General features: G+C 33.5%; 1 protein-coding gene and 1 pseudogene across 2 annotated transcripts; both read left to right on the top strand.

Annotated features, from left to right (window-relative positions):
* The first annotated feature begins 843 nt into the window (after positions 1–843).
* Positions 844–4254, top strand: LOC117927471 (protein ELC-like). 2 transcript variants are annotated; one of them, XM_034846955.1, is made up of 4 exons: positions 844–2048; positions 2779–3361; positions 3674–3760; positions 3875–4254. In XM_034846955.1, exon 1 carries the CDS (start codon positions 898–900, stop codon positions 1990–1992), a length of 1095 nt encoding a protein of 364 aa, XP_034702846.1. In that variant the 5' UTR covers positions 844–897; the 3' UTR covers positions 1993–2048; positions 2779–3361; positions 3674–3760; positions 3875–4254. The 2 variants fall into 2 exon arrangements, with proteins under 2 accessions (XP_034702846.1, XP_034702845.1); XM_034846954.1 differs by having other exon boundaries at positions 3674–4254.
* A 4294-nt stretch (positions 4255–8548) lies between these two features.
* Positions 8549–19053, top strand: LOC117927963 (annotated as a pseudogene).
* Positions 19054–19934: the final 881 nt, after the last annotated feature.

The following is a 19934-nucleotide window of genomic DNA, read 5'->3' as shown; positions in this document are numbered from 1 at the left end:
AAAAAAATCAAGTTATATTATAATATATTGTAATGTCAATATATTTGTGTTGTACCTATATTTTATGACAAAATAATTTTAGAAATATCCATTTATACCTTATCGACATTAATATTAATGCATCATACCTTTATATTAATATTATTAACCAAATACATCGAAATTATTTAATTATTTATATATATATATATATATATATATATGCGTCTACGTCATATATATATATATATATAAATGAGTATCATAAATTCAAATTAAATGTTTCATTTAGTCTCAAAGATGGTCCGTATTATAAGTATATTAGGAAATATAGTATTACGATCATACAAAACCATATGTTTCATAAAATAGTTCAAGAAAATTTTAATTATAGCTAATGTGAGGCCACCTGCTTTAATTGTCTTATAAAAATAAATTTCAAATGCTTTAATTGCCTTGAATTTCTCCCTTTTTAGTTAAGGGACATTTGTGGAATTTTAACTATATTTTACCAAACGAGCTTTGAAGGAATGTTCTGTTTTTAGTGGTATCCTTTTTAGAATTTATCATTTATAAAGGCTGACGATCCTTTTAGGTGATTATCGCCTGTAGCACGCCCTATTTGATAATTTTCCCTTAAAAATCGATGTTATTATAAATATAAACAAAAAATATTAAATCAGTTTACGTAATGACATAACGTTGGGCAAGAAGTGAAGTCGTAATTTTCAACTAACCTTGCTTTCGTTGAATAATCCTGAAACGTAATGCCACGCGGTTAAGAAAACAAATGCCACGCGGCCATCTCTCGATCATTCCAGAGGCAGTCATAACTTCCTTCCCACGTCCAAACCAAAGCAAATCATTACATCTCTGGGTCTCTGAGTCTCCGCCCTTCCATAAACGACACCGTTTGGAATGGCTAGTTCATCGTCGTCTCCTCCACAAAGCTCTCATCAGTTCTTGACCTCTGTCCTCTCCCAACGAGGTCCTTCGGCCTTGCCCTACGCCGAGGACGTCAAATGGATGATCCGCCAGCATTTTCTTTCCCTCGCCGATGCCTTCCCGGCGCTGCATCCACAGACTGCCGCCTACACCCACAACGACGGCCGCACAGTCAATCTCCTCCGAGTTGAAGGCAACATCCCAATGGTATACCTTCAGGTCACATACTACATCCCCATCGTCGTCTGGCTCATGGAGGCTTACCCTCGCCAACCCCCCTGCGTCTACGTCAATCCCACGCGCCAAATGGTCATCAAACGCCCTCACCCCCACGTCAACCCCTCCGGCCTCGTCTCCCTCCCTTATCTCCAAAACTGGATCTACCCCACCTCCAATTTGGCCGATCTTGCCCGGAATTTGAGTCTCGTGTTCGGCCGTGATCCGCCGCTTTACTCTCAGCAGCCTCGCCCAAACCTAAACCCTAATTCTATCCCTCCCAGAGCGTTTCGGCCATCATCTCCGCACCGGCCGGCGGCGGATCGCACTCAAGTTCACCGCAACGCGGTTAATAGACTGGCCGATAGATTACATGGTGATTGTGAGGTGTTAAGGAAGACAAGAGAGGCGGAAATGGAGGAATTATTTAATGCTCAAGCGGTGTTGAGGCAGAGAAAGGAGCAGATTTCGAAGGGGTTGAGGGAAATGCAAGACGAGAAGGAAGGCTTGGAGCTGCAACTGCAAATGATTTTGATAAATTCAGACATCATGGAGGCGTGGTTGAGGGAGAATCAGGGGAAGAGGGTCATAGACGTGGAGAATGCATTCGAGTATTCCGATTTTGTTTCAAGTCAGATGCTGGAGTGTAGTTCTTCAGATTTAGCTATAGATGATGTGATATATGCCCTGGATAAGGCCCTTCAAGAGGGGTCAATCCCCTTCGATCAGTACCTGAAGAATGTGAGGATGTTATCACGGGAGCAGTTTCTCCATCGAGCCATGTCTGCGAAAGCGAGGGCTACACAGCTGCAGGCTCATGTCTCTAGTATGGCTCAGAGGGCATCATCATAATACGTTATATGAAAACCCATGCTTGTAAATTTCACCACATTTTCATATGATTTGAGGTTAGATTATTTGTGAAGATTTGTGTTTTATTTTTCCCTTTCATTGCCATAGAATATAGATGATTGATTTGTTTTGATAGTATATATATGCAAAGAAAAAAAATTTGGTTTTTGTTGAGATTTTCCTTAGAAGTTGCCGAAGATTGTTGTTGTTCTTTAACGAGGATATGCCCACAATGGACACAGTCAATTTGATATAAGCATGTCACGTTATTTTGAGGGAAAGAAGAGAAAATTTCTTATGTTTGAATGATACTTTTTAAATGCAGATGGCCTTCAATGAGCCAGACTAATTCTAAGTGGCGCCGAATGCTACTCCCATCCTCCATCCTCAATATTGTTGCTAGCAATTGAAATGTTATCATATATAATAAAATTCAGCTTTAAGTCTAATTTGTTTTTAAAAGTAATTAAAATTCAAATTGAATTAAAGTTTAAAGTACAATGAAGGCATTTAAAAGTTAATTTAATTATCATATATTATTAAATATAGTTTATAAAACATATATAATAATAAATATGAAAAAAAAATCATCATGAAGAATCATATATCACAAGATAAAAGTTTGAAAATGTCCGTTTTATTAAAATTTTCAAATCAAGTGACTTTTATAATCATTAGAAAATCAAATCAATATGCTGATTAATTAAGTTAGAACAATTTTATCAAAATGTTCAATTTTCACTTAAACCCTTACCTGTAGCTCATGGCTCATTTTTCTGATGGCAGAATGTTATGGCCTTATGGGATGGCTCAAGAAGTGGCGGCGGACCGTGGGAGAAGGCTTTTGAGAATGTTGGAAGAGATGGGCTGGGGCTTCTGTAGGAACGCCTTTGAGGAATGGTGAGGTTTATATGGTTTCCTAAACTGAGGTGGGGCACACTTTGAGGTGGAGTCGCAGTGGCAGGGGGTGGGGGGTGTCCCACGTAAGATGTAGGAAGATTGGGGGAACCACTGGGCCAGACAGTGTGCCAAGTCAATGCCTAGTTTGCACTGACGGTGCTTATGTGTCTCAGCAATGGTGGACTTTAGATAATTTAAGCACTTTTTTAACAAAATATTTGCAGAAAGGGATGATTATGCTAATAATTTGGAATCTAGCTTTGTGGTACAGAGACTCCCTCGCTTTTTTTAACAAAAATATTCTATAGAAGATGATGGTTTGAAAACCATTGAGAAATAATGATAATAAATTAATAATAAAGCAGCCTATTAGGGTTGGAAGTGACTAGGAGTGCTCAACGCCCGGTTCCACTGCGAATCTCGATCTTTCTCTCCACATCTCACCGGCGGCGATCTCTCATAACATGAGGTCAGTCAATCTCATTTTCAGTCAAGGGTTTTCGAAATTCCGTTATAGTATGTTGAATTTTTTTCGTTTTGGTTGGTGAAGAAATTGGGGATCTTTATCTGGTTCTCTTCAAAGCATAGGAAAGAAAGAGAAAACAAAATTATTTCGAATATTTCAATGATTTTTAAGGAGTTTTGGGGCTGAAAATGTGGTTTTTAATGGCTCGAAAATTTCTGCAGTTTAGTTGTTAATTTGGAGACACATTTTTTGTTTTGATGTGGGCATGTTGTAATCGAATGTTGTGAGCTTACAGGGGTTTGTGTTGATTTGCAGATCTGTGTTGTCTCTATTTTGTTTGGTATAAAGTTTAAATCTTCGAGAGGGGTAGTTTCTGTTGTGGAGAAAGAAGACCAGCTGTAGGTAAGTAAAAGGCTACTCTGTTTGTGCAGTTCCCTAGTGGACTATAAGCACTCCTCCACCGAGCTATTTTTGCTGCAAGGACATAATCACTGTCTCACCAAATTGTGATTGCAGGCTTCGAGCCATTGCGCACAGAAATATAGTGTAGGAATCAAATGATTCGAGGTTAGTTTATTGTGAAGATATGTGGATATTATTCTTTTCCCTCCACTTTGCCATGGAATTTAGATCATTGATTTGTGTTGAGAAAATAAAAGAATCTTTGATGTCAAAAAACATGTTATGATCTATTTTAATTTATGCTTTTGGATTCGAAATGTTTTCATGTCTACATATATTTCCATTTGCTTGTCCAACGGCAAACTTTTGTCATCATCAAATAATTCACAAGTCGTTTTTTGGATTTGTTCTGTAATTTAGATTGCGTTTGGATGTTTGGTTTGGGACATTTTGATATATGGATTTGCAGTTAAATTTTTATTTTTGGTGGTTAATTCTCTCTCTTTGTTCTTTGCTTTCTTGACTAAATGATGACTTTGACCTGAAAATTCTACATTATAAAATGTGGGTAGGTGCTAAGTTTTTTATCCTCCTTTTTTAGCTGTCAAAAGACACATGCAAAGAAAGAAATTTTGGCTTTGTTAAGATTTTTCTAAGAAGTTGCAAAATGTTGTTTTGTTGCATTGTGTTGATCTCGAGATGGGTTAAACCGTTGAGAAGTTCTTCTAAGAAGAGGCTCAGTTGAGATGCGGATGTATCATCCGGTTGGGTAACTGCTTGCTTGTTGTACTAGCACTTTTTAAGGGTATCAAAGTTCTAATAAATATATATAATATTTTTAATTTTGAAGTGATGTGGGATAAATAATTTTCATTTCTTTTAAAGCAGTAGATAACACAATTTCAAAGACAAAAAAAAAAAAAAAAAAAACCTTATATATAAAAAAGAAAACTAACTCAAAAATAAAAAAAAATATTACAATTTAAAAATATATACATCTGTTACAAAAGTTTTTAAAAATATTTTTCATATTTTTAATTGTTGTTCATAACATTTTACAAAAAATAACTAAAAACACCTAAAATTTATTCTAAAAAAAATCTTGTTCTCAAATCAATTTTTGTAAAAAACAATTTTCTGTAAAATGTTTATCAAATTTGTTTTGGGCTTAAAAATCTATTTTCTATTTTAAAGAATAAAAAACTCAATAATGGTTTTCATAAATTTATTCTTTAATATTTTTTATATTACCTGTTTTATAAAATAAAAAAAGTTTAGTTAAAAAATTAAAATTAAAATTAAAATTTTAAAACTAAAAATTTGTATAAAATTTATTATAAAATAATATTATTATATGTATTATTCAATATATAAAAAATATTTTTATATACTATATATCATAATATAACATATCCAATTCAACCCAATCTGAGCCCAGCCCGCTTTCTTCACCCCTCAAAAACCCCCCATTCGAAACACAATCCATTGCCGCGACAAACCGATCCACATTTGACACAAATTCTTCACAAACAGTGAGTGAATCGAGAAAACTCGCCGAACACGAACAATCTTCCACTCGCTCACCTTCCTTGGACCCGAACAACCTAACCGAGTCGTTAATCAATCGTTCCAAGTCGTTTGACTCGCTGACTCGGGCCAGCAGACCACGTGACTTCCGAAAGCAGAGGCTGGGAAGGTGTGGGCGATCACGTGAGGGGAGGTCAGGGAGGATGATGAAGAAGCCATGACCATGGGTATAAAGCTTGAATTGCATTTGGAGGAGAATCTGGACGAAGTTGGAATCTACCGCTGAAATGTAAGAGTGGCGCTGCTGGACGGTGAGAGATGAGAACCATTTAAGAATAGAAGATCTAGGGTTAGGGTTAGGGTTAGGGTTCAGGCTAGAGCTTGGGGAGCGGTTGTGATAGAGAGAGATATGAGCGGTGAGCGAGTCGACGAGTTGGTTTGAGTCCATGAACAAGTTGCCAGGAGGATTGCTGGAGGAAACGTACGGGAAATTAGGGTTTGATTTGGGCATTTTCAGGTGTTGCAGAGAATTGACGCTGAGACGATGACAATTCAAAAGGTTGGCCAGTGCTGTAGGCCATCCTCTTCGGTCCACCGGCATCGGACCGTCCACGTGATGACATTTGGTCCCATCTATATTTAGACGGTTCAGATGCAGACGGCGGGGAAGATTAAAAAAGAAAAGAAAGAACAATAATAATTTTATAAGCATTTAATTGAAATAAGTAAATACCAACGGAAAGAAATTTAAGAGGAGATCCAACCCATCAAAAATTCTGTTCATTGAAAGACAGTTAGAGCTTGTTTAACAATTGGATAATAGTTTTTTTTTTTTTTTGGAAAAAAGAAACGTTTATTAATTAAAAACTATTTTTTATTTTTAATAATAGAAAACAAGTGTTTTCGATTAATATTTTATAGTTAATATAAAAATAATTTTTAAAACATATTTAAAAATATTTAAAATTAGTAAAAAATATTTTAAATCTTTGTTTTACAAAATATAAAAAAATAATTTTTAAAAACTGTTTTTTATAACTGTTTTTAAAAACATTTATCAAATAGGGTCTTACTTTTAAAGATGTTTATTTTAAAGATGGTCATGTAATTGTAATCTCATTTTAATATTTTTGTCCTTATATTTACTTTGGAAAAAAATAAATAATTATATTGATAAGCCCTAAAATATATTCATGATAAACAAATATAATATTAGTATGTAGATTTAAACAACATGCCTAAAATATATTGGAATTATCTTTGGGAGAATTACCATGTAAACTGAGAGTGATAATGACACGAAATAGTCAATTATTTTATGAATTTTTGTGAATGATAAAATTTATTGTTGGATAATTTTAACCTTTGAATATTTTTTGAATCTCTTATCATTCATAAGAACTTAAAATGAAAAATAAAAGAACCCTAATAGATATGAGTTTGATTCAATCTTATTCATACAACTTGAAAACCAACATTGCAAGTTTAAAAGTGACAAACAAATATAACAGTCATGGTACATTTAGCATCATACCTGCTAATGGAAGAGGAGTCTAAACTAGAAGCTCATGTGGTCCCGGTGTGGGATTATTACCACTCATGAGTAAATATAACATTCTTGAATATAACATACACATTGCAAGTCTAAGAACTTCAGAAAAATAAAATATAACATACACATTCTTGAATCTCTTATCATTCCTAAGAACTTAAGAATAAATATAACAGTTTGATTCCATACAACTTGAAAACCAACATTGCAAGTATAAAAGTGGCAAACAAATATAACAGTTACAGTACGTTTAACATCAAACTTGCTCTTCAGATGGGGGAGATGGACTCTGAACTGGAAGCTCTTGAGATCCCTCTTCTGGGGGATTACGAGGTCCATCACTTGCTTCGCAAAAAAATTTCAGATATAGTTGCTGTAAGTAATCCCACCCCATCTTTGCAGCAAAGAAGATCCATAAAATGAGCAGCAACCATCCAAATATTGGAACTAAAATCCACAGCAATAAAATTGGTGTCATTGCGCCAGAGAGGAGTCGAATGGGCTCAATAGTCTTCATCTCAAACTTTTTACCAAGAATAATTGTTCCAGTGAAGATGGAAATAACAACAGCAAAAGAATATATAATTGCATTATGCTTCTCAAATAAGGAGGCATTGTTGCCTTCAAATTTTACTTGGATGAGAAAACCCAACATCGTGAGGAAGAATACATAACCTTGAAATGCAAGGGAGGAACATAGTCCTTGCTCTTGCTCGCTGCAATGCCAAGAAAATGAAATTATTTTGAGTATTTAATTAACATGTTATTAATGAAATTTAGGAATAAAACAAGAAAATGCACAAAGCCTTCTCAATAATGAAGGCACAAATACTGTTATAAGTGTGACTCATAAATTTCTGCCACTTGTTATCTGAAATGGTTAGTTAGTAAGTTTCTTTTTCTGTTATTTTCTCTTGTAACCTGAACTATATATAGGGAAAGAGAAAGAAAGCAGAGAGGAGAGCTTTGATTTTTTCAGAGTGCATTTCTTGTGTGCAACAAGTGGTATCAGAGCGGTTCAAGAAATGGGATCTGCGAAGTTCGATACTGAAAAGTTCTGTGGTGAAGCATGCTTCAATCAGGATGATCTTAGCTTTGGTTGCTGATAGAAACATGGAATTGGAGCAGCTAGATGTCAAAACAGCATTCCTACATGATGAACTGGGAGAGACAGTTTATATGCAACAACCTGAGGGGTTTGTGAAGGACAAAAACAAGGTATGCTTATTAAGAAAGTCCTTATATCCTAGACAGTGGTACAACTACAAGCGTGTTGATGCGTATATGCTGCATATTGGTTTCACTAGGAGTAAGTTTGATAGTTGTGTTTATATCAAATTTAAGAATGATCAGATTTTAGCATATTTGTTACTTAACGTAGATGATATGCTAATAGCTGGTGGGAATATTTCTGAAATTGAAATCATGAAGTTGCTATTGCAAGCTGAATTTGAGATGAAGGACATAGGTCCTGCTCAAAAGATTTTACTGGATGGAGATAACTAGAGATAGACAGAAAGGTGAACTTTATCTTTCTTAGAGGTCTTATATTAAGAAAGTGATTGACAGATTTGGGATGAAAGATGCTAAACCAGTTTCTACACCCATGGTGCATCATTTTAAGCTAACATCATCTGAGTCTCCAAGTACTGATAAGAGGAGAAGTTTATGGCGATTTGGCCTATGCTGTGAGTCTGGTTAGTAGGTTCATGGGAAACCCGGGGAAGACCCATTGGGAGGCTTTGAAATGGATACTAAGGTATCTAAAGGGAACACAGACAACTTGTCTGATATATAAAGCTGGAAGTAGAGGTGACAATGCCAAATACAAGAAGATAAGGTAAGGCATACCTTGCTTCTCCCGCCATGAAACAGAGTTCTGCTTCAGTTCTGCTTCTCTCGCCAATCTGTTATTCAGTCGAACCTATTTCTCTGCCTCCGTGGCCTGCGGGCGTGTCTCTGCCTTGGTTCAGTTCTGCTTCTCTCGCCAATCTAGTCAATCTAATTACTCTCACCTGAGGTTACGTTGCAGTCAGTCACACAACTATAGTCGACTACATGGAACCATGGTTGTCAAACATCGCAGATAAATCCTACATGGAACCATGGTTGTCAAACATCACAAATAAATCCTACATGGAACAGTCAGCACACAACTACATGGAACCATGGTTGTCAAATATCGCAAATAAATCCTACATGGAACCATGGTTGTCAAACATCACAAATAAATCCTACACGGAACAGTCAGTCACGCAACTACATGGAACCATGGTTGTCAAATATATATAATATTTTTAGTTTTGAAGCGACGTGGGATAAATAATTTTTATTTCTTTTGAATCATTGAGATAATAGAATATCACTGACAAAAAAATGAAAAAGCTCATTCGAAAAAAGGAAAATATATATATATATATATATATATACACATATATAGAAAAAGCTCATTCGAAAAAGAAAAAAAAAACATCCATACTAAAATTTAAAAACTTTTATACAAAGAAATTTCTACACCACCATGAAATGTATTTATAGAAAAAATAAAAATCTGTACCACATTAACAATGTAAACCATTAACACATAATACTAATTTATACATTATTTATTTTTATCATTAATCATTTTTTAATTCTTCATTTGCTCAATATATCTCCTCTTAATTGATATAAGTTGAGATATACTTCTCTTTCATTTTTAAGGTCTTTAATTGTGTCATTTAATTTTACTACTTGAAAATAAAGATACATTCATAATAAAATTTATAAAATAAAAATGAGTATATTGAATTAAACAAATGGGTTGAGTAAGGTAAAATAATATCGAAAACAGAATGGAGATGAATAGAGTAACAAAATGGAAAAGGGGCATGAGGCAAAAGCCGTTGGGGCTTTAGATACAAGAAAATGATGGGGAAGAAAGTAGGAATCATGTGTATGGCATGATTAGGCAACCATAAAATAACAGGACATGAGAAAAGGCGGCATACCGTGGTGTGGCCATGGCAGATATTGTAGATGTTGTTGCTCTTACTTTGAAGCCTGAAGGGATGGGAGGGAGGGAAATGCAGTGTGAAGCCAATTTGGAGTTGGTGGATGGAGGGATTGGGAGGAAGAAGCTCTTGGCGTTCTTGGTTTGAAGCCTGGATGGAGGGGAGGGAGGGGAATGCAGTGTGCGGATGGGGAGGAAGAAGCTCTTCGCTTTGTTGGAAGGATGCAGGGAAGCGACGAATTTATAAGCTCCATTTTTTCCTCCAGCCTGATTCCTACATTTTGGAGTTTTTGCCATTTGACTTATTTTGCCGGGGGAAGCGACGGAGTTTTTGCCATTTACGCCTGATTCCTACATTTTGGAGTTTTTGCCATTTGACTTATTTTGCCATTTGACTTATTTTGCCGGGGGAAGCGACGGAGTTTTTGCCATTTACGCCTGGAGTTTTTGCCATTTGACTTATTTTGCCATTTGACTTATTTTGCCGGGGGAAGCGACGGAGTTTTTGCCATTTGACTTATTTTGCCACCATTTGACTTATTTTGCCACCAGACGGGTCGATGCAGGGGGGAAGCGACGGAGTTTTTGCCATTTGACTTATTTTGCCACCAGACGGGTCGAGGGAGTTTTTGCCATTTGACTTATTTTGCCACCAGACGGGTCCTTTATCGCTTCCTGTTTTTTTGTACAGAGGAACACTCCTGCATTTTCCTGACTTACGTGGCATTTTTCGCTCGCTCCTCCAGCTGGCATTTCTCCTCCAGACGAGTAATAAATATGTATAATATTTTTAATTTTGAAACGACGTGGGATAAATAATTTTCATTTCTTTTAAAACGGCAGATAGCACAATATCAAAGACAAAAAAAAAAAAAAAAAAAAACACTATATATCAAAAAAGAAAACTAACTCAAAAATAAAATATATATATATTACAATTTAAGAACCCTATACACAAAAATAAAAATATAACTCATTGCTACAATCAAATAATATAAATCATTAAATACTAACTAATAAGTGATTTATTTTATCATTATTTTTTTATTCTTTATTTGCTTAATATATCTTCTCTTAATTGATGCAAGTTGGGATATACTTCTCTTTTATTTTTAATGTTTTAATTTTATCCTTTAATTTTATAAATGAAAAATAAAGATAAAATTCACAAATGTATATATAAAGATGTCAAATAAAAGATTTCATATGTCAAAAGTTTTACATAGATAGAACTTTGTTATCAAATTTTATTATTAAGTTTTGAAGGTGGAAAATCATAATAAGATATAATGTTTAACTTCTGCAATCACTGTAAAAACTACTTTGTTTATCATTTATCAATATTTATTACAAATTTATAAATTTACCAAAAATTCTTCATCAATTATTAATTTTTTCTTTAAATATTTTGATCATTTCACTTAAAATTATACAATAATCTTTTATCATCTTTTCTACCATATGCTAAGATATGAATAATGGATGGTAAAAGTACAAAATAATAATAACAACAAGAATAATGAATACATTTTGTTTTTATTATTTATTTTTTACTATTAGCAACCACTCGATACCTTTGCACGAGGTTGAGGTTATGGTGATGGTAGTGCATCAAATAGCATTTTCCTAATAGATGAATTTAGGGCTTTTTATATAATGTTAGGAAACTTAAGAAGTAGGTGATTTTAGGGATTTTTATATAATGTTGGGGAACTTGGAAGTCGGAATTTAGGACAAAACACAACTATCTATCTATCTATCTATCTATCTATCTATCTATATATATATATATATATTATAATTTAAAAACCCTTATACAAAAAAATTCTACACCACCATGAAATGCATTTAAAAAGAAAAAGAAAAAGAAAATCCTTATTATAGTCTAATAATGAAACCATCAACCCATACTACTTATTAAGTGATTTATTTAACCTTTAATTATTTTTCCTATTTTTTATTTGCATAGTATATCATCCCTTAATTAATGTAAGTTGGAATGCACTTTTTTCTTCTTAACTTTAATTTTGTTTTTTCATTTTAGAATAAAAAATAAAGACGCTTAATTAATATAAGTTGTGATATACTTTCTTTTCGTATTTTCTAAGAATTTTAATTTTTTATTTAATTTTAAATAAAAAATAAATATACGAGTGATGATAAAATTTACAAAATAATAAAATACAACGTTTTACTATCAAAACAACATTAAAAACAGCTTCTCCCATCAAGATATCAATAATATAACCATGGTGGATGAAGTTACTAACAATGGCCCACTTGATTCTTTAAGGTATAGTGGGAAATGAGATTTAGGCCCACTACAATTTTGGAATGCTTAAGAAAAGTAAAAACACATCACACCATGAGATAAAATATTAAATGGAAAAAATATTTTGTCCCCATTGATGTGGGATAAATTCTTTTAAATTAAGTAAAAAGAAAATATACACACATTTTAAACTTATAATAATTTCCAACCACTAAAAATTAATTTTTTATATAAGTAAAAAATACTAAGGACAATACTAAGCTTGTCTAATAATATTTTGAAAAACATTTCTAATAGTTTTTTATAGCAGATTTTAAAAATGCTTTTCAATTATTTTTAGGAATAAAATTATTTGACAGCTCAGAATATAAAAATAATTTTCTCATCTTATCTTTTATTTATTTACATGTATTACAAAAGTTTTTAAAAATATTTTTCATATTTTTAATTGTTGTTCATAATATTTTTAAAAATTACTTATTTTTAAATTTTCTTAATAGGTCATGTTTCTTAAGATTTTTGTCTTGTAAAAAGTTCGTACATATCTCATAATCCCTCTTGGCTGATGTCATGTAGAAGAATCAACTTTCCCACCAACAGTATAAGAAATTCAAATTATTGACTATAATTCATAATGCCTAGGGAGATTACAGATTCCTATAGATTCAACAATTGATAAGCCTACTTGTTTAGATTATTATCCTTACCTAGCTATCCCACTTTTGGATTTACTTTTGGTGCGCTTGGTTTATAACTCATCTTTTTGTTTTACTTATTTTCAAATTTTCAAGGTCTAGATAGAATTAAAAAAATAAAATCTTTTGTGTCATAACTTGATTATGTTTTTATTCTCATTTTTTCAATGAGAATGTAAATTATGTAATGAGAAATTAGGTCTTTTTTGGTAGAATTGTAGGAAGTGCATTGAGTCGGGAAATTTATTTGGGCCAATTTGTGTTTCACTTCCTGGGAGATGCAGCTAAGTGAGCCTATAATAAAAAAGTAGGCATGTAAATGGACCATGTTGGCCCGGGCCATTCTTAGGTTAGCCTAGTGGGCCTTCGGAATTGCTCCAATGCCTACTCACTTTCCCTGGGTCATAAGTTGTGCAATTTTTTTTTAAAAATGGTTTGTGTTAGTATAATGTTTGTCTCTTACAAAAATTGAAAATTGAAAATGGGTGAAATATAATTAAACAATAAAAAGAAAAATAAGTGAAACCCAATAGATGAAACTTAGTACGTGATAAATTTTGAAAATGATACATTTACTTTATAATTATTTGAAAAAAATAAAAATAAAATTGACTTATGTTATCATAATAACAAATAATATATCCATTTGAAGTTTGAACCTAACAATCATATTCTAAGTGAGTGTCCTATTTAATTTAGTCCATCATATGATGTTTTCATCTTCTTTAAAAGTATATCATTTGCATTTGCCGAGAAGTAAAGAGTATATTCTACCTAAAATATTTATGCAAGTTAATTTTATAACATACACATTCTTGAATCTCTTATCATTCATAAGAACTTAAAATGAAAAATAAAAGAACTCTAATAGATATGAGTTTGATTCAATCTTATTCATACAACTTGAAAACCAACATTGCAAGTTTAAAAGTGGCAAACAAATATAACATTCATAGTACATTTAGCATCATACCTGCTAATGGAAGAGGAGTCTAAATTGGAAGCTCTTGTGGTCCCGGTGTGGAATTACTACCACTCATGAGTATGACAAATAAGTTGGACACTCGACCATTTGCTTGGTAAAGAAAATGGTGATATAGTTGTTGTAAGGTAAGTAGTCCCATATCATCTTTGCTGCATGGAAGACCAATAAAACAAGCAGCAGCCATCCAAATATTGGAACTAAAATCAACAACAAGAAGATTGGGGCAATTATGTCAGAGAGGAGTGGAATGGGCCCAATAGTCTTCATCTCAAACTTCTTACCAAGAATAATTGTTCTAACATAGATGGAAATAACAGCAACAAAAGAAGATATAATTGCATTACTCTTCTAAAATTGAGAAGTACTGTTGCCTTGAAATTTCACTTAATCCTTACTCTTACTCACTGCGATGTCAAGAAAATGAAATTACTTTGAGTGTTTAATCAACAAGTTATTAATGAAATTCAGTAATAAAACAAGAAAAATACTCAAAACCTTCTCAATAATGAAGGCACAAATATAATGTTAAATTTAATTAATGAATATCCATATTTTTGGAGTGAGAATATGATGATTTAGATTTAATTATATATTTCTTTTTGTTATATTAATTCCATAATAAAATATATAATGTCCATAGGATTCATAAATAACGATATATATATATATATTCAATAAATGTAAACTTCCCAAAAGTTGCTCAACCTATACATGCCTTCATTGATTTTTGTGGTGTTAATATGTTTTAGTCTTTTTTTACATTTTTCATTGTCTGGGAATATAGAAAATGAATTGGGATAGATAGAAGAGTGATTGGAAATTTGAAAAGAGAGTTGCAAAAATTTTAATTATATTTCCTCTATAACCAAACCCTAAAATGAGAATTGAGATCTTTGAATAGTGTAATTCTTGACGAAACCCCTTTTGCTCTTTCTTCTTTCCTTTCCTTGCACATATCTTCTAAATATACCTCCTTCGGTTACCCTATATGTAAATGTAAGAAAAAGAAGAATTAGTTGTTTCTAATAATTTATACCTCTAGTCTTCTTATCAAGATTAGCATAAGCATTAACTAATCTCTCATATTATTATTATTATTATTATTATTATTATTATTTGACTTATTCGTTATCCTCTTTCATTCTTCTATTTTTAAATATTATATCAGTTAAGGTTCATGATGCAATGTCTTGTCTTATTAATTGTCATTGTTATTTGGCTTAGGCATCTCTTTTGACCTTGAAATATATACTTCTAGACTAAATTAATAGGGCATTAGTTGCTTCGTCGGATGGAGAAAGAAAGGAAGAAGCAGCCAACTTATTATATAATACCACATCTCTCATAGGATTTGTGGGGTAAGCTTCCCACTTGCCACATGGTAACGCCTTCAATTGTTTCCACCGTTGGAAAAGAGGGGATTTCGTAGGGTTCATATTTTTCTTGTCGCCATTGTTGACGTCCCACTGTGGATTAACTGGTATTTTTTATAAAAACACAGTTTCCTTGTAAAATATTTATTAAAATATCTCAATTTTAAAACCACTTCCAAATTTATGATAAGAAGTTCTCAACATAACTTTTAATTAGATTCTTTCAAAGTATGTAAACTTGTAAATATTTATTAAATTGTCATATTTTTAAATATTACTCTAAAAATTAAAATAAATAATAAATAAAATCTTCCTTAAAATCAATTTAATATTCAAATAGTTTTTATTTTATTTTTATTTTTTTTTCAAATTGTAACTATTATTTTAATTTATTTTTCATTTAAAACTGAATACATTACCGTCCAAATTTATTAAAAAGTCAATCAACAATTTTTTTTTCTTTCTAATTTTTATTTCTTGAATTTTAATAATATAATCCTTTCCTGTAGATGAATCTCTTTTTGTATTTCTATTTCATCAAATCCTTTATATATATATATATATAAAACAAAAAGTAGATAAAAATTTTATTATTTTTAGTTTTATTTTAATGTTTTATTTATTTTTATTTTTTACTATTTTTCATTCTTTTCATTAAACTTTTTATATGGTTTCCAATTTTTAATGTTTTTTTCCTTTTCTACTTGTCAAAATTGAAATAAAGAGAGAAGGACATTTCAGTCATTAAAAAAAAGCTGGACTGACGAAGCATGAGAGACGTTTCTTTCAAACGACGAGGGTGCTTTGGTAATTGTAAAGCTGAGATCTAACTGGTGGAAGATCCGCCACGTCAGTCACACTTTTGGGTGGCTTAGCACTTTCAATCTACACACCAGATTTTTTGTATTGCACGTGGAAGCGGCTGGTTGGACCATTTTTTCATGGATAAAGACTATAATTCACTACACTATCTATGGTAAAAGCGCCCTACGACGCCGTTTTGACTCCACCAAAACTACATTACCATAAACCCAACTTTGAGGACTGTAAGGCTATGTTTGGTTCCCGGAAAATTTGAGGGAAAATGCGAGGGAAAGAAAATACAAAGGAAAAGTAGAAGGAAAGAAAAAGTGAAGGAAAATAAAAAAATAGATTAAAAGTTGATAAATTATTTTTTTTGTTACTTCAAACTCATTTTATTTATTTTAACTCATCAATATAAAGATTAAATAATTTAAAAATACATAAGTTTTTAATTAGTTTTAATTATATTTGATTTTCTTTGATATTTTTTATAGGACAACCAAACATGAGAAAATCATTTTCCTTAGCATTTTTTTTCTTTCCTTTGTACTTTCCGGGAACCAAACATAGCCTAAAGAAAAGACCCCACATAAATCCAAATACACAACAGAATTAATAATAGACAACAAATGGATTGAGGAGAACTTCCAAACTACATTCACTCTCCAAGCTTAGAAGCTTATGGAATTGAAATTCCATATAGAGATAATCAGCTACAAACCAATTTTCTAGTCTTAGAAGCAAATAAAGAATAGCTTACAGCCCTTCTAATAAAATTGATTTGACTTCCTAAATGAATGGTAATCTTAACAAACTTGCCACCAGAATCAGATATCCCAAACCTCCCCTACTTGTAAGAAGTTGTGAAATAAACACTCAGACTGTACCTTCCATGACCTGTGACATCTAGCATGAAAGACCATGAGAAATGGGATGATCCTAATGAGTTCCAATAAAAGGGTTCTTGGTTTGCTCGAAAGAACAAGAGGATTTTGAACAAACTAAGGAAAAAAACATCAATTTTGTCTTGTTTGGCGGTGTAAGCAGAGGCTGCCCAGGGATGTTGTTGGTATCCAGTTTGATGCATACTATGGTTGATGCTGTTCAATGCTTTGATTGGAAGGCTGGAAGGCTGGTGCAGATGGACATGGGGCTAAGTTGATATGCAATCTAGCCAGGCATGTCCTTGAGCATGGTTCACTCATCCATATGTCATCCCGAAGTTAACTTTAACCCTTTTGAGGGATAGAAGTTGAGGCATTTGATTCTATAATGGATGTTATTATTATCTATGTCCCAGGTGCTTCAATGCTCTCCAGCTATATCTTAACAGTTATTCCATGTCTAAGAATGAATTATAATATAACAAGACATAGTTTCTTATCGTATGTTTTTGGCTGATCAGCCAAGGCTGACTAAAGGAGTCCAGAGCCTCTGCCATGACCATATCACCTAGTTGGAAACCGATAGTCATTCCAGAAGTCTATTGATTCACCATTTCCCACAAGGTTCCAGGGAAAAGACAATAATTTAAACCAACTTTGGAAACCTTTAATGTTCATTGCCTAGAGTTAGAAACAACCTTTTGTTTAAAAAAGGATGTTGTCAGGATTTATATGATACACTAAATAAAGCTCTAAACCTGAGGCTAAGATTACAGTAAGTAGAACAAGCAATGCTTACAAAATAGTAGAACCCAAACCAATTTGAAATAAGCTCTTCCAATAAAATTGATGACTCCATTACACCTAAATTTTTTATCAACATTTATTTCCCTATTGGTCTAAAGACAAAAGCATGCCACATGAGGTTTTGTCCTCAATGGAGTTGAGGATTCAATCTTTGTACAAACCAGAAAGATTTCATCAAGATGGGCTTATCGTTAAAGCCTAAACATTGTACCCCAAATACCTTGACTTCTGCATATTCTTTAAAACAACCAACGTTAGAAGGTTACAATTCTAAATTTAAAAAGGTCATCTGATTTTCTGCCAAGTGCATGGTTAAAAATATTGAATTCAAGCCAAGACAACCCTCAAATATCCAACAACCAAAGGCATGCCAGATGGCAACAGATCACCTCTATAAACATCAATTTCTAAAGGGAAAATCCTAGGCTTCTTTTGCTGTTCTAAATAACAAGACATGGCTAGCCACTTTGAAAAACAGAACACACATCATAACAGAGATTCACCCCCACGCCTTAATTTAGAAAACTAGCTCACCCCTCTTTAAGGGTGGTGTGTTGCTGATCCTCTCTATACAAATCTCTAGTCCTTTTTTTATTTGAGACACCAAATTTCCACAACCTACATTCAGTACTTTCCAATGACATTGTCATATATTCACCTTCTCTAGGTTTTCTATGTCTTTGGTACTAGCAAATACACTAATGAACTTCCCATTTCCTGTGACACTTGGTTGATCTACACATCTAAATATAAGTAGTAATGTTGCATTATGTTCTTGATTCTTCTCAGGTGTTGATGCAGCGATTTTCACATTACAAAATAGATGCAGGAAAACTCTATGGCAGGGGATCACACCTGGATCTGGAAAACCTCAACTAATGGATGGCAAACTTGAATTAAGACCAGGTCAATCAGTAGATATCAATGCCACACAAGGGTGGTCAGGCTGTTTTTGGGGCCGCTGTAGCTGTTCATTTGACAACTCAGGATAGGGAAGTTGTGTACCACCAGCAACACTTGCAGAGTTTACCCTTGATAGCCCTGTAGATTTTTATGATGTTAGCCTAGTTGATAGATACAACATGCTAGAGTCAATATTCCCTTCTGGCAGGTCTGGTGAGTGCAAGGTAGTCACATGTGTTTCAGACTTCAATCAGAGATGCCCCAAGGACCTGCAAGTTCTAAGGAATGGTACTGTTGTAGCTTGTAACAGTGCATGCATGGCATTCAACAAGCCTGAATACTGCTGCTCTAGCGCCTACAGTACTCCTGAGACCTCCAAGCCAACAGAGTATTCTAAAGTGTTCAAGGCTTCTTGTCCTACATCTTATAGCTAGGCATATGATGCCCAACAAGCACTTTCACATGCAAAAGAGCTAATTACTTGATCAGATTTTGTTAAAATTTATGTCGCATTACTTTCTTGCCTCTATGAGAGTTTGGCTTTTTTTACAGGATAGTGAAACCTTCTCTACAGAAGGGAGTGGGGGACATCTATAAAAGTGAGTGGGTTGCAAGAGACGCGTGAGAAAATGACACTACTACCTTGGCATGGTGGTGGTTAAGATGGAGACATTTTTGAACGAGGAGAGTAGAGAAAAGGGTAAGCAATAAGAGACTGTTAGGGGAGGCTTGGAGGAGAAGCAAGAACTGGGTGAAAGTTGGAGCAATTTGGTGGGGCAGAGGGGAGAAAATGATGTAAGAAAAGCTATAGGTTGTGTAGGTTGATAAGGGAGCTGTGAGTAGAGGAAGGAGGATATGGATTTTAAGAGAGTGAGCAAAAGATTTAGAGGAAGCTAGGTGATATACGTTTGAGGAAAAGAAGTTGAGGGAGATCTTTCTGAGTTGTGAGAAAGAAAGTAAAGCTCAAAGCCAAACAATTCCTAGATATGACTACTGTGAACTTCTTCTATTTTGTTTTCACATTAGTTTACTCTTATTTTCAGTTACTTTTTTTTAGTATTAATAAGATAGAAATGGGACAACGCAGTTATCAAAATCGATCACCCGACCCAACCGCTATTCAACGGTGCCTCAACAATACAACAAGAAACCTAGATGGACCAAAAGTTTGAGTCTAAACGGATCGTCTAAACGAAACTTGCAGGGCAAGTCTCTTAAATCGGTAGACAGAGGAAGGATCGCCCCCATCGTGTCAGCGCAATGGTAGTAGGACGAAACACTTGAACCAACGGTTGAATGCACTGACAACGTGGGAGAATAAAAAGGAACCTGAAAAGCCCTAAATCTGACCACCGGTACAACCATCCTCTCCAAAGCAAA

This window comes from Vitis riparia, chromosome 13 (assembly GCF_004353265.1).
Source record: "Vitis riparia cultivar Riparia Gloire de Montpellier isolate 1030 chromosome 13, EGFV_Vit.rip_1.0, whole genome shotgun sequence".
NCBI classification, from domain to species: domain Eukaryota; kingdom Viridiplantae; phylum Streptophyta; class Magnoliopsida; order Vitales; family Vitaceae; genus Vitis; species Vitis riparia.
Note: the sequence above shows the minus strand (reverse complement) of the source record. Positions and strands in the feature narration are given on the sequence as shown.

Bases quoted from the DNA above. Each gene is read 5' to 3' on its own strand.
- LOC117927471 (XM_034846955.1), top strand. From the start codon at position 898: ATGGCTAGTTCATCGTCGTCTCCTCCACAAAGCTCTCATCAGTTCTTG.